The sequence below is a fragment of the Palaemon carinicauda genome, chromosome 28 (genome assembly GCF_036898095.1).
Source record: "Palaemon carinicauda isolate YSFRI2023 chromosome 28, ASM3689809v2, whole genome shotgun sequence".
Lineage (NCBI taxonomy): Eukaryota > Metazoa > Arthropoda > Malacostraca > Decapoda > Palaemonidae > Palaemon > Palaemon carinicauda.
This window is the reverse complement of record NC_090752.1, coordinates 42530045-42552544: the sequence shown is the minus strand read 5'-3', so window position 1 is coordinate 42552544 and position 22500 is coordinate 42530045. Positions and strand designations below refer to the sequence as shown.

Here is a 22500-nt window from a genome sequence, read left to right as displayed (position 1 = left end):
TGAACAGGTAAGCCCCCATTCAAGCTGGGTTTTGTCTTAAAAATATATAAAGACTCCAAGATTCTCAGCTGGCTGACGTTACTATGTCTGTCCGTAATTTTGAAATTTTCAATAGAAATGGCATGACCAGATTTAAATGCGTGGTCATAAATAGCGGAAATTGGTTTTTTATTTAACGGTATTTTGGTTCTTACCGATCTCCCCATGTGCTCCGAAATCCTACACTGAAGCTGTCTAGATGTGCTTCCAGTGTAGCACTCATTACAGAGTGCACATTGAAAAGTGTATATGACACCGGAACACAAGGGAGTAGGTAGACTCTCCTTATATTTAAAGAGTGAGCCAACTGAGAACTTGTTAGTGAAAATTAATTTTAAATCTATGTGGGGATAACATTTCCCCACAACACTCATAACCTCTGTTCTTAGTCTCTCCGAAACATAACCATAGTACGGAAAGGAAACAAATAACTTTTTCTTACTGACTGTTTGAATTGTTAAATTTTGACTGTAAATTTTATCTAAAAACTTCTTGACTTGATTATAATAGAGGTTCAGAGGGAACCCATTGGTAATAAAAAATGATTTTAGAAAATTTTCTTCCTTGGCAAATATATTTTTATGTTATTGTGAAGGGAAATGGTTGATTGATTGTCCTGTGGATTTTAAGCCTTTTTTGTACCGTCGATATGTAGACGATACATTTTTACTTTTCAAAAATTTAGATCATATAAGCCAGTTTTTAGATTATTTAAATACAAAGCATCGTAACATAAGATTTACGAAAGAAAATGAACAGGATGATTCTTTGCCTTTTCTCGATGTCTTGGTCTCTCGGAAACATAATACCTTTGAGACCTCAGTATTTCGAAAAAACACTTTTACAGGACTAAGCACTCATTTTTTAAGCTCCGAACCAAAAATCTACAAAATTAATTCGATAAAAACACTTATATAGATGTTATCATGTATGTTCAACTTATCTGGGGTTTCATGAGGAAGAAAATTTTCTAAAATAATTTTTTATTACCAATGGGTTCCCTCTGAACCTCTATTATAATCAAGTCAAGAAGTTTTTAGATAAAATTTACAGTCAAAATTTAACAATTCAAACAGTCAGTAAGAAAAAGTTATTTGTTTCCTTTCCGTACTATGGTTATGTTTCAGAGAGACTAAGAACAGAGGTTATGAGTGTTGTGGGGAAATGTTATCCCCACATAGATTTAAAATTAATTTTCACTAACAAGTTCTCAGGTGGCTCACTCTTTAAATATAAGGAGAGTCTACCTACTCCCTTGTGTTCCGGTGTCATATACACTTTTCAATGTGCACTCTGTAATGAGTGCTACACTGGAAGCACATCTAGACAGCTTCAGTGTAGGATTTCGGAGCACATGGGGAGATCGGTAAGAACCAAAATACCGTTAAATAAAAAACCAATTTCCGCTATTTATGACCACACATTTAAATCTGTTCATGCCATTTCTATTGAGAATTTCAAAATTACGGACAGACATAGCAACGTCAGCCAGCTGAGAATCTTGGAGTCTTTATATATTTTTAAGACAAAACCCAGCTTGAATGAGGGCTTACCTGTTCAGTTGCCGGTGACCCATTGATCCGTTTGGTCTGTGGGTTGCTGGTCTGGATGGGTGGTCATCATCTCCTGCGGGTGACTAGTTATATTAGTTATTAAGTCTTTTATATAGTTGTGTATAATAAGTCTTTTTTTAAGGTTTTATGTTCCTTGATTGGTTGATTTTAGATATAGTTGATCAATTCATGAAAGTGTATCTTCCTAACTATGTACTTAGGATGATTTTATTAATTTTATTAATTTACATATGATAATTGCAGATAGGCTGAAGATGACATAAGTTATGTCGAAAGCTCCCGAATAAAGATGATGATAGCAGCATTGACTATTTTTATTCCTACTTATATATATATACATTATATATATATATATATATATATATATATATATATATATATATATATATATATATATATATATATATATATATATATATACAGTATGTATATCTATATATATATACATACATATATATATATATATATATATATATATATATATATACAGTATGTATATCTATATATATACATACATATATATATATATTATATGTATATATATGTATATATATATTATATGTATATATATGTATAAATATATTATATGTATGTATATGTATATATATATATGTATATGTATGTATATATATATGTATATATATATATATATATATATATATATATATATATATATATATATATATATATATATATACACACACAGACGCTCCCCAAGATACGAACATCCGTGTTACGAACATCCGGATATACGAACACAAATTGACGTAAGTCCAAACATGTTCGTAAATATCCGTAGATTTCATCGCATGTTTAAATTTTGAAATTAGCGCCACTCCCGACTTGTATTGACTATATGTTGATTTTGTTATTACCAATGTTCTACTTAATTTTTCTGAGGACTTCCAAATAAATTAAATGAATGCCATTTATATAATGTTTTTCTTTATGACGCCGCCTAAAACGGAAACCTTCCATCTTAATAAACAAACGAAGGCATTAAACGTGCATGATGAAAGTGATAAATATTGATATTAAAAGCTTTTAGTAAATATGTTATTACAAATATTATTTACCGTATCTATATAAAATCCTACATACGTAGCAAAGTAGGAAAACTATTTTTTTTTTGGGGGGGGGGCTGCGTTCAATCATCAATAACAAACTGCCGCTAATGACAGAATGATAATTTACGATAATTCTCAACTGTTACTAAAGATGATTGTCCATTCCATATCCAAAATACTTTTCCTAACTTCAGTTATAAGTCAACTTGTACCCCCCTCAATTATGAAACCATCTAAAATAAAAAGTATGAGAGGAAGCAAGTACTAGCCCGATTTTTAAAGTTGTCGAACAATTAAGTTACCGCTATAACGTTCGATGTGACAGATGGTGCGAGATTGGAGAAATTAAGGAAAATCGAATTATGATTGATTTTCAATATAAATGAAACTTTGAGGAGCAACAAAGATATAATTTGTTGGGGAGATAGAGAGAGGTAAGGAATGGGAGGTAGTGAAAAGTAGCCCAGAGAGAGAGAGAGAGAGAGAGAGAGAGAGAGAGAGAGAGTGTGTGTGTGTGTGTGTGTGTGTGTTGTTTTAAATGTAATAATCAAAATAATTTGATAGGTTATAACACATTGGTGCTTATGTAATATCAACTGTATAGACGGTTTGAATAAGTTAAGAAATGGTATAAACGATACTTTGTTAGTGTATTCGTACACTCTCAAGAGCGGCAGCTAGACATCAGCTGATCTGATCACAGCCAAAAGTAAAACAAAAAGAAGTCAACAATACTCAATTTTTAAAACACACCCAAAATTTAAAACAAAAGTACACGCTTTCTTAATGTGCAATTAACTATTTAAAGAGTAGCAATTTTCTAGAATAAAATGATGTTTCCCAAAAAAATAGTGGTTTGCTGATGAAATCGGATGCCGTATTTTTAGCTACGATTGAAATGGATGTAGACTCGGCATAATTTTTTCGTTTCGTATTTAATTGACACTAAGAAAACTAATTTTAGTTTCTTCATCTATATGTAAGTATTGTATAACACGAGAGAGAGAGAGAGAGAGAGAGAGAGAGAGAGAGAGAGAGAGAGAGAGAGAGAGAGAGAGAGAGAGTGAATCAGCTGTTGTAATTGAATGCCGTGTTTTTGTTTCGTGAGAAATTGATCCCCACAACTAACAACAACATACTGTACTGAACTTTACAGTATTATACAGACTACTGTAATATGATAAAGTAAAATATTTGTAATAACCTATTTTATATGAAATGGCGCTATTTGTTGACTTCTACGGCTGAAAATCGTAGACTTCTGAGTTAGGTTACGCTTACCCTAGACCAAAATTTAACACTAACGATTTACGAAAAATCCGCATTACGAACAGACTCTCGGTCCCTATTGTGTTCGTTAGTATATATATATATATATATATATATATATATATATATATATGTATATATATATATATATACAGTATTTTATATATATATATATATATATATATATGTATGTATATATATATATATATATATATATATATATATATGTATATATATGTATACATATATATATAATGTATATATATATATATATATATATATATATATATATTTATATATATATGCATATATATATATATATGGATATATATGTATACATATATATGTATATACAGTATATGTATGTATATATATATATATATATATATATATATATATATATATATATATATATATATATATATATTTGTATATATATATATGTATATGTATATATATGTATATGTATATATATATATATATATATATATATATATATATATAAATGTTTATATATATATACAGTATATAGATATATATGTATGTATATATATATATATATATATATATATATATATTTATATGTATATATGTATATATATATATATATATATATATATATATATATATATATATATATATATATATATATACAGTATATATAAATATTTATATATATATATATATAGATATATATGTATGTATATATATATATATATATATATATATATATATATATATATATATATATATATATGTTTTTTCAAAAAGGCCCATAAAAGAAACACAGGAAATAAATGAATCACTATATTTCGGTCAATGAACATTGACCCTCTTCAGGATGTAAAGTAAAAATGAGGAATACAGTGGAGAGTGACGGTTTATATTGGAAAGCAAAAGGGTGTGTTCAATTGTTCTACAGTTGTTATAATTCCTGGAAGGATTAGCCAAATTTAATTACATCCAGGTGCGTCTTTTTATTGTTGAGCCGCTCGGAGGATGTCTTGACCTGTGATGCATATCTGGTGGTCGGTCTCCGTGGATTGTCTTCTTAATGATAGGGTTGAGAAGAGTATTGTCCACTGTGTCAGCTTTCAATAGGCCGCCAGATAGGTTCATTGTGTTTGATTGATTTATGATGGCTGATTCCAGGATTTTCCTTCTGTACGGACAGGTACTCTTAAAAAGTAAAGACGACTCACTTCAGTTAATCTGGGGCCCTAACTCTCGAAGGTGAACGAAAATCCATGAGTTTTCATAGCCATACCTAAGAGATCTTTTGTGTTCGGATAATCTTTGAGATAGCGAACGGCCCGTTTGCCCAACGTAGATTTTTTCACAATCCCCACGTGGTACTTTATAAACGCTGGATTCTATATCTCTTTTATTTTGATAAACATTAATAAGGGCGCTTCCTATAGTCTTGGGATATGAAAAAACAAAGGGGTTCTCAGTTTTGATATTATTTGTTATATTTTTAATACCTTCTATATATGGGAGTTTTATCTTATTTTTAAAATCTCTTTGGTTAGTAATATGATCTTTATAATATATCGTGTTGGCTTTGTCGATGGCCTTTTCCATGACGTATGTCGGGTAGAATAGCTGGGCGAGTTGTTTACGAATTATTTCAAATTCTTTACTTAGGTAGGCTTGTGAACAGATTCTCAAACCTCTAAGAAATAGATTACAAGCTACTCCAATTTTTACTGAAATGTCGTGATAACTAAAGAAATGAATGTAGGAAATAGAGAAAGTTGGTTTTCTATTTCACTGGTGGGGGTGGGGGGGGAGCTCATACGCCAGCCAACCAATCGGCACAATTGCCTGGTTTTCTTTCTCTTTGGCTGTTTCAGCTGAGCTAAAGCGAATTCCTATATTAAATGATTAAGGGTTTGTATAGCAAGGAAAAACACAATCTAGGACAAATTGCCATTTTTCATACAGCAGGAGTCAATTCAATCCCCAAAACCACAGGGTTATTGAAATAGCAAGCAATCCCTTGTTGGTCTGCAGAACTAACTACCTTGCACAGAGCCACAAGAAAATCCTTTGACTCGATTGCATAGACGCTGTACAGAGGAGAATTTGATAATATACAAGAAATGTAAATCACGATTCCATCGTGCAATGAAAGAAGCTAGGCACCAGTCTTGGATAGCTTTTGTTTCCCCATTCAACAGTAGAACACCACCATCTGCATGGAGTAAAGTAAAAAAGATAGCTGGTAAATTTACCCCAAACCCACCTTCAGTGTTGAAATTGAATGATCATTATGTGACTGGAGCAACTGAGGTTAGCAATGCTTTGGCCAAACATTTCTCCAATGTATCATGCAAGTGTGAAGCAGCTGCGGGTCATCAGTACAGAAGCATTGAAGAACCGAAAATCTTAAATTTTACAACAGAAAAGGGGGAATTGTATAATGCTCTTTTTACTGAGAGGGAATTTTATTCTGCACTTACTGGCAATGATACAGCCCTTTGGACCTGATGGTATTCCATATGCATTGATTGAACATGTCCCTTTTAATACTAAGTTACTTATTTTAAGTATTCTTAAATGAAATATGGCATGATCATAGTGATCCAAGTGTTTGAGAACTAGCCATTATTTTAGCCTTTTTAAAACCCAGTAACGATACGTTTTTAGAAGCAACCATTCTCATTGACATCGTGTTTATGTAAGATCATGGAGAAGATTACCAATGCAAGACTGGTGTGGTACCTGAAGAAGAAATGCATTTTATCACATATTCAGCATGATCTTAGGAAAATGCACTCAAAGACTGGTGTGCTGATATGACTTGCGCCACCTATTTGGGAAGCTTTTGGTTCCAATCAGCACCATGTAACAATCTTATTTGATCTTGAAAAAACATATTGATACAACATGAAGACATGCTATACTTGAAACCATTCATAATTTAGGATTGAAAGAAGAGCTACCATTGTTCATTCAATCATTTGTTTCACTTGTTTTTTTTTTCAAGTTAGAATAGGTGAAACACTGTCAAGAGATGAAATGTCAGGAATAAGGAGTCCCTCAGGGTAGTGTGCTGAGTGTAACCCTATTTGCATTAGTCATAAATGGGATATCCTCTGTTATTCCCCAAGATATTCTCCATATACTGTAATTGGCTAGAGTTAGAACGGCAATGTTTGAGAGAAAATTGCAAATCTCAGTTTACAAAATTATTCACTAGGGTGATATGAATGGATTTAAGTTTTCGACAAGCAAAATTACTGTTTCCATTTGTGTCGTATTCAAGGAGTACATCCAAACCATGAAATGTACATTTAAAGGCCAACGAATCTCGTGTGTAAGTGAAGCTAGATTTTTAGGATTGATGTTTGATTGCAGGCTGACATGGGTTCCTCACTTGAAAGCCTTAAAAGTAAAAGGCTCTGAAACTTAGAAGTTCTGTTCCACATATCATAAGGGGCAGATTGATTGCAAAACTATTTTAAAGTTGAACAAGGCCTTAATTTTTTCAAAAATTAGTTATGGTTGTGAAAAATACTCCTGAGCCACCCCAAGCTGATAAAAGATTTTAGATTCTATACACCAGACATGGGCAACCTGTGGCCCGGGGGCCACATGCAGCCCACGACCTGTTGAAATGCAGCCCGCTGAGCTTATTAGGTTTCTTAAAACAAAATACTTGAATTATTAAACGCTCAATCTTTGTCTTCAAAATTCCTTTCCATGTCGAACTATCAGTTTGCAAGCTGAAAATTACCTCCTGACCTTCAAGAAATTTAAATACCTTTGAAAGATTATATTAGAAAAAAAACCTTTTTAATCTTTTAATTGGCCTCCCAGTAAAAGCCTGCCACTTAAGTATTTAATCAATCTCGTATCTTCGTATTTTGAACACACTGGTAAATAGATGGTATCTTTAAGAAAAATGTCTTTTGTCTTTCTATCAACTCACAAAGAGCATAGTTTTACTTGTATCCTCACACCCAGGATTGCAATTTTTGAAAGATTTGAGCCCCAAGTATTTCAAAGAAAAGAAAGTTAATTGATGAAGGTCGTAGGTTTCAAGATAAGTGGACGATAGACCATTTTTTGTGATATGGAAAGGTAAACCAGTGTGCCTCGTTTGTTCAGATGTACATAGTGTATTGAAGGAGTGTAATTGGAAAAGACATTGCTTGGCAAAATATCCTTCATTTCACAATCTTTCTAGTTGTTTAAGAGACGAAAAAGTTTAAAAAATGGAGAAAACCCTTGATAGAATAGAAAACATTATTAATGTTACAGAAGAAAATCTTGGATTGGAATCAATGAAAGGAACCACAAGTGAGGATATTTTTCATGAAGTGAAATATTTAATGAAAAAATTAAATCTACCATTTGACAAATTTCATAGTTTCCCAACAGATGGTGTATCTTCCATGGTTGGAAGTAAAAATGGATTTGTTTAAGAAATGAAAGCACAGATTTCAATGCACAAGGAAGCCAGTACTGTATTGTATTCCATTGTATGATTTATCAACATAATTTATCTGCAAAGTCTATGAAATTTTCAAAAATCATGGCCACTGTTGTGTCATGTATAAACTTCATAAAATCCACAGCATGGACAAGCAGATTTCTCTTCCTTTGCAAATGAGCTCCACTCCAGTCAGTCAAGATGGAATTCTCTGACAGATTCCAAGACTTTAATCATCAAGATTCTTATTCTACAATACTTTCTTCACCATTTGTTCAATCTGTTCCTGAAAATCTGCAGGTGGAATTACTTGAGCTATAAGGAGATAACATCTTAATCTAAGATTCAAAGAGACATCTCTACGGGAGTTTTAAAAATTTTTGCTGATGGATGAGTATCCCCAGATACTGAAACAAGCAAGAAATTATATTTCTATTTTCAGAAGTACCTTTTTATGTGAACAGCTATTTTTTAGAATGAAACATTTCAAATCGAACACTAAATGTACAAAAATCTCATTAATACAGATATTCAATAATCATGTGTTCTTTAATAAAAACATCAATGAATTTTCATGTTGTTTTTACATCATTTCAAATTATATTTATTTATACTAGTATCATTTTTCTCAATAGGAAATAATAATGAAATGACATTTGAAAATTTATAAAATAGAATAAAATAATGATATAAGAAGAAGAAAATCGGTCCTGCGACAGTAAAGCTAATAAAAACAAAGTGCAAAACAAAGTGCAAAAAAAGAGTATGTATAGGAAAGTAATATTTCTTTTATATGTGTATTATCATGCGGTCCTCGCCCACTTGAAATTAGTAAGGTTCGGCCGCAGGTGACATACAGTTGCCCATGCCTGCTATACGTGATACTGGTATCAGATTGGGCATCACCTATCGCAAGCGTCTTTGTTGATGCTGGAGAATTACTTTTAGACCTTTATTGATACTTTTCTATTTTTTGCTATTGGTTTAGATTCCAATGACTTCTTGATTCTTTAGCATTTCAGAATGCAAACCTTGTAAGGAATTCAACATATTTTGAGTTGCAACGAAAATCTTAACCCTATGGTTTCTGGGTAAAACAATTTGTAAAAAGTCTTGATATAGCTAGAAATAGAGTTCTTTCATTTAGGGTATCACCAACCCCTCCATGGAAATTACCAGATATCTTTCTTTAAATATTTTATTGGTATAAAAAAGAACATAACTGACTTAGAAACCAGGCCTCTTTTTATGGAATATGTTGAAGAACATGAATAATTGACTTTTATATAAACTGATGGCTCAAAATCTGATGTTGGCGTTAGATTTGGAATATTTAGTAATGCTTTTAATTGTATAGGTGCACTTCCTCTAGTCTCTTTTATATCTACTGCTGAACTATATGGCATGCGCTATTGAAAAAATAACATTAAAAGAGTAGGGCAATTTTACCATTTTTAGTAATGCAAGAAGTCTCCTACAAACTTTAGAAATTTTCATTTCCAGTAACCCTTTAATTTTGGATATTTTAGAGTGGCTTTTCTTTATTGGGCCGAAAGATATAATAGTTCATTAATGCTCTGTTGACATATGAGTTTCTGATGACTGACCAACACCTGCCATATTGCGACGACTTTTTGGTACCCTTGATAGTGGGGAATTTGTTGACTAAATGTCCCTCTTTTAGCCCCTTCAGAAATAGATATTTGTTTGAGGCTCGCAGTGAGGATGGCAGGTTCATCCTTGCCAAGTTTCTTGGACAGGACGTGTCATATTATGCTAGCGGTATTTTTAAATTGGTGTCATAGAAGGGATTTTTCTTATTGGAGCAGGTTATGCACAGATCATGGACCCTCATCACTCTTACCCAAGAGAAGCTCCTTTCAGTCATGGCTGTCAAAGGCTATAGATCAGTCTTGAGCATAACCTCCGTACTGAAAGGTAAAGACCTCTCCACTTCCTTGGAGTTGTCTAGGCATGTGATTAGCTTCAAAAAGGCTGTTTATTGTTCTTGGGTCCCCTGAGTGGGACAGGACCTTGGCCCTCAAGGCTCTTACGCATATTATGTCCGATACTTTGTGGAGATCACCAGACAAAATTCTGGCTCTTAAGTCTGTTTTTATGCTAGCTCTAACATTGGCAAAGGTAGGTGACGAGTTACACATACTCTTTTAGTCACCCATGGTGAGGGTTGGAAGAAGGTCATCAGTTTTGTGCCTGACTTCTCTGCAAAATCCCAGAACCCAGCCTCCTACACCCCAGATTTGAGTTCTTCTCCATCCACTCCCTTCAGTAAGAGTCATGTTTTGCTTGAGAGTAGGGCGTTTCAATGCTATCTGAAAGGGACCTGACACCTCAGGTGTGACGGTCAAAGTCTTTTTTTTTTTTTTTTTTTTTTTGTTAGCACTGGCAGGTCCAAGAAAGAGAGATTAAGGAATAGTCTCTCTAGAACTTATGAAGTTAAGGAGGCACCTGTCAGTGGGCTAGGTGTTGAAGGCCAATGTCTGGATGCCAGACCACCTTCATGACTTTTCTTTTTGCAAGATTGCCAACTAGTCTCCTGACATCTTTGTTCTTGAACATGTGGAAGCTGCTCAATTAGTTATGTAACCAGCTTAGCTCCCTTACGGGACAAGAATGGATCTCGTCTATGGTTAAGTGTAGCTGTAAGTCCGGAATAAACGTTAATATGACTGGCTCTTTTTCTTCATTCTATTGTCCGTTGTCGTAGGGACAAAGCATCTATGTCCCTCCTCATAGGGACAAAGCAGTTGAAACATTACATGCTGGTCGGACGAGATGTTGGTGAATTTCACTTCAGAGCTTTATTTGTTAAATTTAAGGAAGTATCTTTTCTTATCCTCCTTTAACAAGTGGGAGGATACTGGATCTTTTATCAACCCATTAATTTTGCATGGTATTTGTTTCCTTGGAGGAAAGGGATCTCCAGTTTTGATCAAAGATGTACTGTATATACATGTACAACTTAGGTCCTTGTGGTTGTTCATCCACATGAAAGGCAAATTGCGGGTGGCAATTGTTCCTCACTTAACTTCTATGGAAGTTATTGAATCTGCCAGTTTTGGTTACAAAACCCACCAAGTAGTGAGTCTCCCTAATTAAAGGACGAGGGTTTGTGTGACGCAAAGGATCAAATCACAATTTTTAAAAGTAATATGTATTTTTCCTAGCCATACAAACCTGAGTTCTTTAATGTAACTCCCCTCCTCAACCACCCCTCTCAGTCCTGGGATGAAGGTCAGAAGCGAATGCTCTCCGACTGGAGAGGAGTTGGGGCTCATTGCCCTGGGTACTAATCAGTTTGATAAATGCTTGTTATCCAATTTTAACAACAGATTCCAGTTTGCGTTGGAGTAATCTGCTTAATTAAAGGATTCAAGTTTGTATGGCTAGGAAAAATGCAAATTACAGGGGCACTTTAAGAAATTTTGATATTTTTTTCAAACCTTTTCATGAACGAGTAAATATGCCCAAATAAGTATTGAAATAATGAATTTTATTTTGAAAATTAGTTAGCTTTTAATACAGACCTTTATTTTTTATGATTCACATGTTAGACCTTCTAGGGCAGGGAGTGAGCTTGATGTTGGCTTATATGTACAGTTGGACAGAGGAGTTTCTGTCACACTTCACTCTGAGGATGTGTACCCTGTCTCATCCCTACTGTGTGGCAAGTAACCAAATGAATAGTGTAGGTAGAGATGGCAGAGCAGATGGGTGGGGCCAAACACTAGAACTCACCCCACAGTAGAGGTGAAACAGGGTGCATTCCCTCAGAGCGAGGTGTGCCAGGAATTACTGTGACTAATATACATGTACCCAGACATAAGAGTACCAGTTGTCATTTGCTTTAGATGGAAGAGTATACCTACTGCCTTAAGCTGATTATAAATGTGTGAATATCAAGGTATAACAGTATGAAATTTGAAAGGCGTGCGAGACTAAGTATCTTTATTTAAAACAATTTTTTTTTATTCCAGTTCTTCTATGCAGTGTCAAGTAGTAAATCATCAAATATCATTGTGCTTGTGTTGGCACAGCTAATGGTAAGCATATTTCTTTGCTTCTTTTTGATTTTGTGTATGTTTGTTTGACATGATAACTGGAATTATTTATGTGCATTTTTGTATTTTAGAATTTGCTCCAATTAACTTGTAAATTTTACATATTTATTTCATATTAATTGATTTTTTGTTGTTCCAAAATTATTAGGGGTATAGATCAAAGTAGAATTTAAGATAAATCCAATAGGAAATCAGTTTCAATTTTTAGTTTATAGTAAAAGTATGGCATTCGACTCCAAAAATCATTCGCAAGTATGATATATGGTATAGCTGTAGGTAGGATGTGAAGTAGATTATATTAGGTGTGGGAATGCTAGAGCAATGATATGAATGAAGTATTTATTATAATGACTGTAGATTTAAAAGAAAATTATATTAATCAGGAGAAGAATACAGTAATGCAGTATAATACAGTAATGCAGTATAATTTTACAACAATTTTTCAACATTTAACAATATACTAACAATTGCAAAAAGAACCTTTCTATGTAAGTTATGGAAAATAACGCTCAACTTAAGAGCTAAGTTTATTCCACATAAGAAAAGGGTGAGGTTGACAAAAATACTATGAAGATATGAGGACCAGACTTAAGACAAAGTGGTGATTAAACATCATTATGTACAGGTAGCTTCATATTCATCAGTCCCCATAATCATAACATAAGTTACATTCTTTATGCATAGAGGTAGCCCAAAGGCATATACATACAGATCCTGACCATGCACTACAGTATTTTGAAAGAGAAATGGATGAATATACACTCACTATATAGAAATATGATTTAAATAGTAGAAAAACCATGCAAAAATGTATTATATTAAAATTTTCTTTAGCAAAATTTCATCTAAATCCTAATTTAGATACTGATTTTTCATATCATTCATACAAACATGAAAAAAATATTTGAAGTAGAGGTTGCAGCATTTGATTAATTAAATATTGTCAAATATTGTAGACCATTTTACAAAATTGAGAAGTATGCATGTAAATTGTAATGAGAAATAATGATAAGTTTCAATCCATGGTCAAAGTTAGATTTCGTCAAAGATAAAAAATCACCAATGATTGTAAAGGGGAGTACCCATGCATTTATCTTGCATCAAAAATTTTCAGATAGTGTACCACTAAAAATATGCATGTCTTTGTTTTGGGTAGACTGTTTAAAATTGTATGTCATTCAATACTGTACACAGTATTCTACTTCTACTACTGCAGTACTACTTTCTGTTGTTATTTATTTACACGAATCTTACCTTGAAATAGAAAAGGCTGTTGACCGCAAGTGTCAGCTAGACAACCTCAGTAAGTATTGATAAAATTTCCTTACTTGCTGTTGTTCCTCCCTAACTCCTCTGGAGAACTGCAACACTGCCACCCACCTGCCATGGACTGAGAGGAAAGTGTAGAGACGAGATCCCTTGGTAAAAACAACACTTATTCAGATATATTGCATTTTGTGCCTTATTAAGCCAGCCCTCATTTTCTCTTGTATTTTTAAATTTTTTAATATTGGTGTCTGGGCTTTATGATTTGTTTTAGTATATTTTTAGTTTTCAATATTAAACTTACCCGATAATCATGTAGCTGTCAACTCCGTTGCCCGACAGAATTCTACGGAAGGGATACGCCAGCGATCGCTATACAAGAGGGGGGTGTACTCACAAGCGCCACCTGTGGCCAGGTACTGCAGTACTTCTTGTTGACACCACCTCAATTTTTCCTCTGTCGTGCTTCCGGCCAGACGTTCATGGATACGCTTATAATTTTGGAGTCTTGTTCACGGTTTTTGGTGAAGTATTGCTCTAAGATTTCAGCTTTCACTATTCAGGAAGTTTTATTATTAGCTTAGCTAGCTTTTGGAATTAATTTGATTAATTATGGTGACGAAGAGAGTATGAACTCTCTTTCACCTTTAAATGGCCGACCCTTCCCTTAGACGGAAGTGTTGGTGTCTAAGAGAGTATAGACTCTCTTTCTTAATTTTGCTTAACAAAAGTTATAGATTTATTTTATATCTCTCCGCCTTTTATAGGCCTCTTCGATTAACTTCCTTTTATTATAAACTTATTAAAATTTATTTTTATATTTGTTTATATTAGACCTTTCCAAATAGTAGGCGGTCTTTTCTTGGTACCGAAGTTAATTAACATTGAGCCCGTCATTTCGGTTTTACCTGTTAACATATTATGCTATTTTAATGTTTTTGAAAGAATTTCTTTGATAGTCTCGTACTGTTTTCAAAGTTGAACTAACGTTTTGTTTTGTCTCTGCAGTTGTTGACGTTCAGAACGTTCAACTTGCGCTCTATCGTTACGATAGAGAGAGAATTTTCACGGTGTCACGTTGCAGTAAGAGTAACCGTGTCTAGCGTTTTGTTCATTCTTTCTTAGCTTAATGGTTTTAATTCTAATAAAGGAACTTTTTATTTGGGAAATATTTCAGTTTTTTTCCTTTAACAATAATATGTTTTAACGATATATATGATTGGGCTCTTCTCTCAGGTTCTAAGTCAAGAGAGAGAGAGAGAGAGAGAGAGATAGAGACGGAGGGAGAAAGAGGAGGATAAACGTTTCGTTCAAGCGAGTAACGTTGTTATCGTTTTTGCTCTTCTCCCTAGTCTCTTTAGGGGAAGAAGGTAAACGTTTCTAGAGTTTTTTTCTTGTTCTCAAGCTTTATGCGGTGAGAGATTTTAAACGTAGTTTATTTGATCTAGTGTTTAGTCTCTTTCCAGCCACTGAATTATTTATCTTTCATTAGATTTTTCTGTTACATTGTAATTCTGTTTTCGCAATTACTAACTTTTAAGAAAGGATAGAATTGCGTGTTTCAGGTACAAACCACTTAAAGTTTCGAGTTCAGTGAAATAAGTGCAAACAGAAAATCAAAAGTGATAAGTGATTAGTGCAAAGTGTGTCAGTGTTGTGCGTGAGGGTACTTCTGTGCGTGCCAGTCGTCCTCCCAGTCCGGGACCTCTTGCAAGCTCCCAAGCCCAGGGGAGAAGCAATGTCGAAGGGCAAAAGGGTTCGGCAGGCCTTGATCGGCGCACAGAAGTATCCTCGGTGGTTGCGGGCGTGTCTTACAGAGACCGTCACTCCCACCCGCAGACGATTGAGCCCTTATTTTGCTCGTCTGCAGAAGAAATTTCGGGGAGAAAACGCTGGTCTCAGGTCTCAAGACCTCTTAAACGTAAAGTCCAGACCTATGCCAGGCGTACGAAGTTAGAGTTCAACAACCCGGATGCAGTCATTGGGTTAGCTCTGACTCTCCGCAGTCATCAGGTGACTGCACACCTCCTAAGAGAGGTAAGGCGATGCCTCAACAGACCTCATCTTCTGTTAAGGCTTTGCCTCAACAGACCTTATCGTCTGTTGATCCCAAGATGACTTTGCTGCAGTCCATGCAGTCGCAGCTTGCGGTCTTAATGCGTGAGTTTCAGGCGGAGAAGGTTGCACCTCCTCCTGCGAGCGCTCCGCCTCACCGCAGTCCAGTCTGCCAGGCGTACGAAGTTGAGGTTCCTCAAGCTACCTTACCGCGTTCGGAGTTGCCAGTTACCAGCGTTGTGCAGCAACCTCAACCTTCCTTAAGGCAACCTCAACAATGGGAGCAGGAGTCTTATGCCTTGAGGCAAGATTTTTTGCAGTTAGACCATCTTTGAGGCTACAACCTTTTGAGGTACGACAACCTCTACCATCCTTGAGGCAGCCACCTCAGCTCTCGCAGCTGCTACCTCAACTTTCCTCAGGGCGAGAGCCTCAACTCTTGAGGCTAGCTCCTCAGGAACCTCAACTCGTGAGACAGGAACTGCGTTCTGCGCAGCCGCTACCTCAACTCTCGCAGCTCACACCTCAAGAACCTCAACTCGTGAGTCTAGAGCCTCTCTCTGCGCAGCCACCTCAACCCTTGAGGCAAGCGCAACTCTTGAGGCAGGAACCTCATGCTATGAGTCAGCCACCTCAACGCATGCATCTGCCACTTTCTCCTCAACTTGAGCCTCTTCCCATTCAACTTTGAAATAACAAATGACAATAATAACACCTCATTACTTTCATAACTTGCATTTGTAATCATATACATGTATGCCTACACAAACATTATGATAATGGAGGTTATTCGTATTACTTAATAAAAAAATATATATGTATTCCTTGCAATATATTTTTAACAAATCGCAAATATGGCAAAATATCTTCAAAACAAAAATGAATCATGAGTTATGAATGTAATGTAAATATTATGTTGATATTAAAACCCCATGCAAGCATGCATGAAGTAATGCAGTGTTGCCAACAGGGCGAGTTTCCCTGTCCTGAGGTGAAGTAGATTATAGATCGTATATTTAGTGCAGCTTAATTCTACGATTATCATGCCAGCTATCAAATTCATCAACAAATCAGTCTAATCAATTCCCTCGGCACGTGCACTTTCTATGGACAGTAATGCGATATTACTCAATCTAGCACTGGTCATGGAATTTCTGAGAAATGTTACACACCATGCAACATGCTCTGCTTCTCTTACAGCATGCTCTACATACAGCATGCTCTGCATACAGCATGCTCTGCATACAGCATGCTCTGCATACCTTACCGCATGCTTCTCAGTCACACATCTTTGGTTGTTGCCAACTCACTAGACTGTCAAGCAGTTTCATAACGTTGCCTTCTAGTCTGCTGCTTTTGCACCAGTGAAACCCTCACTGAGAGAACTTAGCTTTTCTCGGATATGGTCCCTGTAGATGAGAAAGTGCTTTTCTCCCTCCTTCTGATACTCCCTTGAGGACTCTGTCATTTGGAGAGGAGCCTTTAGCTGCGTAGCCTCCTATGGACTTTTATTTAAGCATAACATGCTTCCAGGGAAGGTAATGGTTCCACTTCAGTCGCTAACCCCGTCTGTTACCACACCTGCTCCCATAGACCTTGAGCTGTGTTGCAAGACATGCAGTCCAAGCTTAGTCCTTGTTAGAGGATTTTTTGTTTACGGAGTCAGTGTGTCACTGGGAAGACGTTCAACAACCAGCAGAAGTGACTTGTTGTGACGCAGTGCGGCAACCTCAGCAACCCGTTAAGGAGTTGTCTGTACGACCCAGACAGCCTAGACAACTTCGGGTTGTCACTGTACTTCCTCGCTTCCCCATGGTTGACAGTTCACAGACTGTGCAGCAGTACCATGATCTTGTGTCCGGCTCCGTCAGACGACTGGCTTTTAAGAGCTCCCACAAGTCGTCGCTGTCTGGAGATTCTCAGATGGACTATGGATCTGACCAAGGAACTGGGCCTCCTGGTCAATTTTGAGGAGTCTCAGCTCGTCCCATCCCAGACCATTGTCTACCTGGGTATGGATCTTCAGAGTCGAGCTTTTCGGGCTTTTCCGTCGGCCCCAAGGATCTTCCAAGCCCTAGAATGCATCCAGAGCATGCTGAGAAGGAACCGATGCTCAGTCAGGTAGTGGATGAGTCTAACAGGGACACTTTCATCGCTGGCCCTGTTCATCGTGTTAGGGAGACTCCACCTCCCCCCCCCTTCAGTATCATCTAGCTGCTCACTGGATAAAGGACATGACGCTAGAGACGGTCTCAGTTCCTGTTTCCGAAGAGAGGAGGTCTTCTCTCGCGTGGTGTAAGAACAGCTTTCTTCTCAAGGAAGTCTACATTTGGCTGTTCAGAAACCCGACCGCCGTCTCCTCTCGGACGCATCAGACACGGGCTGGGGTGCGACTTTGGACGGACAGGAATGCTCGGGAACATGGAATCAGGAGCAAAGGACACTTCACATCAATTGCAAGGAGTTGTTGGCGGTTCTTCTGGCCTTGATAAACTTCAAGTCCCTCCAGCTTAACAAGGTGGTGGAGGTGGACTCTGACAACACCACAGCCCTGGCTTACATCTTCAAGCAGGGAGGGACTCTTTCGTGGAAGTTGTTCTAGATCGCAAGGGACCTCCTCATCTGGTCAAAAGATCGAAAGCTCACGCTGGTAACGAGGTTCATTCAGGGCGGTATGAATGTCATGGCAGATCGCCTCAGCCGGAAGGGTCAGGTCATCCCCACAGAGTGGACCCTTCACAAGAGTGTTTGCAGCAGACTTTGGGCCCTGTGGGGTCAGCCAACCATAGATCTGTTCGCTACCTCGATAACCTAGAGACTCCTGTTGTATTGTTCTCCGATTCCAGACCCAGCAGCAGTTCACGTGGATGCTTTTCTGCTGGATTGGTCCCATCTCGACCTGTATGCATTCCCGCCGTTCAAGATTGTCAACAGGGTACTTCAGAAGTTCTCCTCTCGCAAGGGACACGGCTGACGTGGGTTGGCTCCGCTCTGGCCCGCGAGAGAATGGTTCATAGAGGTACTGCAATGGCTGGTCGACATTCCCAGGACTCTTCCTCTAGGAGTGAACCTTCTACGTCAACCTCACGTAAAGAAGGTACAGTGAACCCTCGTTTATCGCGGTAGATAGGTTCCAGTCGCGGCCGCGATAGGTGAAAATCCGCGAAGTAGTGACACCATATTTACCTATTTATTCAACATGTATATTCAGACTTTTAAAACCTTCCCTTGTACGTAGTACTGTTAACAAACTACCCTTTAATGTACAGAACACTTAATGCATGTACTACAGTACCCTAAACTAAAACAGGCACAAATATTAAAGGTGATTTTATATCATGCATTTCCTAAACATGCTAAAAAGCACGATAAAAAATGGCAACCAATGTTTTGTTTACATTTATCTCTGATCATAATGTAGAAACAAACTGGAGGTAGAGCTTTGCTTATTACCCAGACATATTTCCCATACTTTTCCCTTAGAACTACATCACATCTTCCAACTTTAGATATATATATATTATATATATATATATATATATATATATATATATATATATATATATATATATGTGTATATATATATATATATATATATATATATATATATTTATATATATATATATATATATATATATATATATATATATATATATATATAGTGTATATATATATATATGTGTGTGTGTGTGGATATATATATATATATATATATATATATATATATATATATATATATATATATATATATATATATTTATATGTATACACATATACATAAATACATATATATATATATATATATATATATATATATATATATATATATATATATATATATTACTGTATATATATGGGTTATGGAAAAAATCCGCGAAGTGGTGAATCCGCGATGGTCGAACCGCGAAGTAGCGAGGGTTCACTGTACACCCAAACCTCCACGCTCTTCGTCTGACTGCCTTCAGACTTTCGAAAGACTCTCAAGAGCTAGGAGCTTTTCGAAGGAGGCAGCCAGAGCGATTGCCAGAGCAAGGAGAACATCCACTCTCAGAATCTATCAGTCTCAAGGGGAAGTCTTCCGTAGCTGGTACAAGACCAATGCAGTTTCCTCAACCAGTACCACTGTAACCCAGATTGCTGACTTCCTGTTACATCTAAGGAAAGTAAGATCCCTTTCAGCTCCTACGATCAAGGGTTACAGAAGTATGTTGGCAGCGGTTTTCCGCCACAGAGGCTTGGATCTTTCCACCAACAAAGATCTACAGGACCTCCCTAGGTCTTTTGAGACCTCAAAGGAACGTCGGTTGTCCGCTCCAGGCTGGAATCTAGACGTGGTCCTAAGGTTCCTTATGTCATCAAGATTTGAACCTCTCCAATCAGCCTCTTTTTAGGACCTCACATTAAAAACTCTTTTCCTCGTGTGCTTGACAACAGCTAAAAGAGTAAGTGAGATCCACGCCTTCAGCAGGATCATTGTTTTCACATCTGAAACGACTACATGTTCCTTGCAGCTCGGTTTTTGCTAAACGAGCTTCCTTCACGTCCTTGGCCTAAGTCGTTCGAGATCCCAAGCCTGTCCAACTTGGTGGGGAATGAACTGGAGAGAGTACTTTGCCCAGTTAGAGCTCTTAGGTACTATCTAAAAAGGTCTTAACCTTTACGAGGACAATCAGAAGCCTTATGGTGTGCTATCAAGAAACCTTCTTTTCCAAGTTCTAAGAACTCAGTTTCTTACTATTCAGGCTTCTGATTAGGGAAGCACATTCTCATCTGAAGGAAGAAGACCTTGCTTTGCTGAAGGTAAGGACACATGAAGTGGGAGCTGTGGCTACTTCAGTGGCCTTCAAACAGAACCGTTCTCTGCAGAGTGTTATGGATGCAACCTATTGGAGAAGCAAGTCAGTGTTCGCATCATTCTATCTCAAAGATGTCCAGTCTCTTTACGAGTACTGCTACACCCTGGGACCATTCGTAGCAACGAATGCAGTAGTAGGCGAGGGCTCAGCCACTACATTCCCATAATCCCATAACCTTTTAACCTTTCTCTTGAATACTTTTTATGGGTTGTACGGTCGGCTAAGAAGCCTTCCACATCCTTGTTGATTTGGCGGGTGGTCAATTCTTTCTTGAGAAGCGCCGAGGTTAAAGGTTGTGATGAGGTCCTTTAGTATGGGTTGCAGCCCTTGATACTTCAGCACCTTAGAGTTGTTCAGCCTCCTAAGAGGAACGCTGCGCTCAGTAAGGAAGACGAACTTATTTAAGGCAGAGTAATGGTTCAAGTCGACTTCCTTACCAGGTACTTGTAATTTCATTGTTATTTTGAATAACTGATAATATGAAATACGGGATACTTAGCTTCTTGATATACATGTACACTGGTTTTCACCCACCTCCCTGGGTGTGAATCAGCTACATGATTATCGGGTAAGTTTAATATTGAAAAATGCTATTTTCATTAGTAAAATAAATTTTTGAATATACTTACCCGATAATCATGATTTAATTGACCCACCCTTCCTCCCCATAGAACCAGTGGACCGAGGAAAAATTGAGGTGGTGTCAACAAGAAGTACTGCAGTACCTGGCCACAGGTGGCGCTTGTGAGTACACCCCCCTCTTGTATAGCGATCGCTGGCGTATCCCTTCCGTAGAATTCTGTCGGGCAACGGAGTTGACAGCTACATGATTATCGGGTAAGTATATTCAAAAATTTATTTTACTAATGAAAATAGCATTTTTCAACATTACGGAGGTATTTCCTCTGTTAATATTTTATCAAGATATTGTCTAACAAGACTTATGAGTTATATTTAAACACACCTGATCTTAATTCTTTGTACTGTATATTTTTTGCAGAAGCTACAATTGTTCTTGAACCCCTCATTATCCTCAATGTGTAGACCTCTATGACGAGAAGATGAATGTACACTATATATTAAGTTATCTTTGGATTGATTTAAAAAAAAAGGTTAAGCATAGCCAAAATATTTTAAGTAACTAACAAATCTGACAAAAGTGTTTTAATGATATCATCTTTGAGTGTTAGTGAAGCATATGTAGCTGTAGCTGCTGATGACGTAATATTGTCAGCATCATCATCTCCTACTCCTATTGACGCAAAGGGCCTAGATTAGATTTCGCCAGTCATCTCTTATCTTGAGCTTTTAATACTTTATGTTTCATAGGTTTCAGCCATGTAGGCCTAGGTCCTCCAACTCTTCTAGTGCCTTGTGGAGCCCAGTTATAATTTAGCGAACTAATCTGTCTTTGGGAGTAAGAAGAGCATGCCCAAACCATCTCCATCTACACCTCACTATTATCACATCCATATATTGCACTTGAGTAATCTGTCTTTGTTTCATTTCTAATCCTGTCTTGCCATTTAACCTCCAATATTCTTCTGAGGACATTGTTCTCAAATCTACAAAATCTGTTGGACATTGTAGACAATAATAAATATTGGAATAATTATAATATAGTAGATTAGATAATCTTTCGGTTAAATGAGTTCAGTTTTAAATCTGGTTAGTAATTTCCTGCACTCCAAAATGTCACTCCTACTGTTACCAATGTGTTAACTATTTTGGAAATAGATGATAATGTAGATACTAGTCTAAATTCTCTTTTTACTATTAATACCACCATTGACATAATTGATTTGGAAACTTTATGGAACATTAAACTTTTGTTTTTGGCGTAACAATTAA

General features: G+C 36.4%; 1 protein-coding gene across 1 annotated transcript in view; it reads left to right on the top strand.

Moving 5' to 3' along the window:
* Positions 1 to 22500, top strand: part of LOC137621786 (Golgi pH regulator-like) — a 198238-nt gene that overhangs the window by 174967 nt on the left and 771 nt on the right. Inside the window, exon 9 of the mRNA XM_068352293.1 lies at positions 12389 to 12454. Within this exon, the coding sequence (XP_068208394.1) occupies positions 12389 to 12454 (66 nt within the window). The remainder of the gene's footprint in view (positions 1 to 12388; positions 12455 to 22500) is intronic.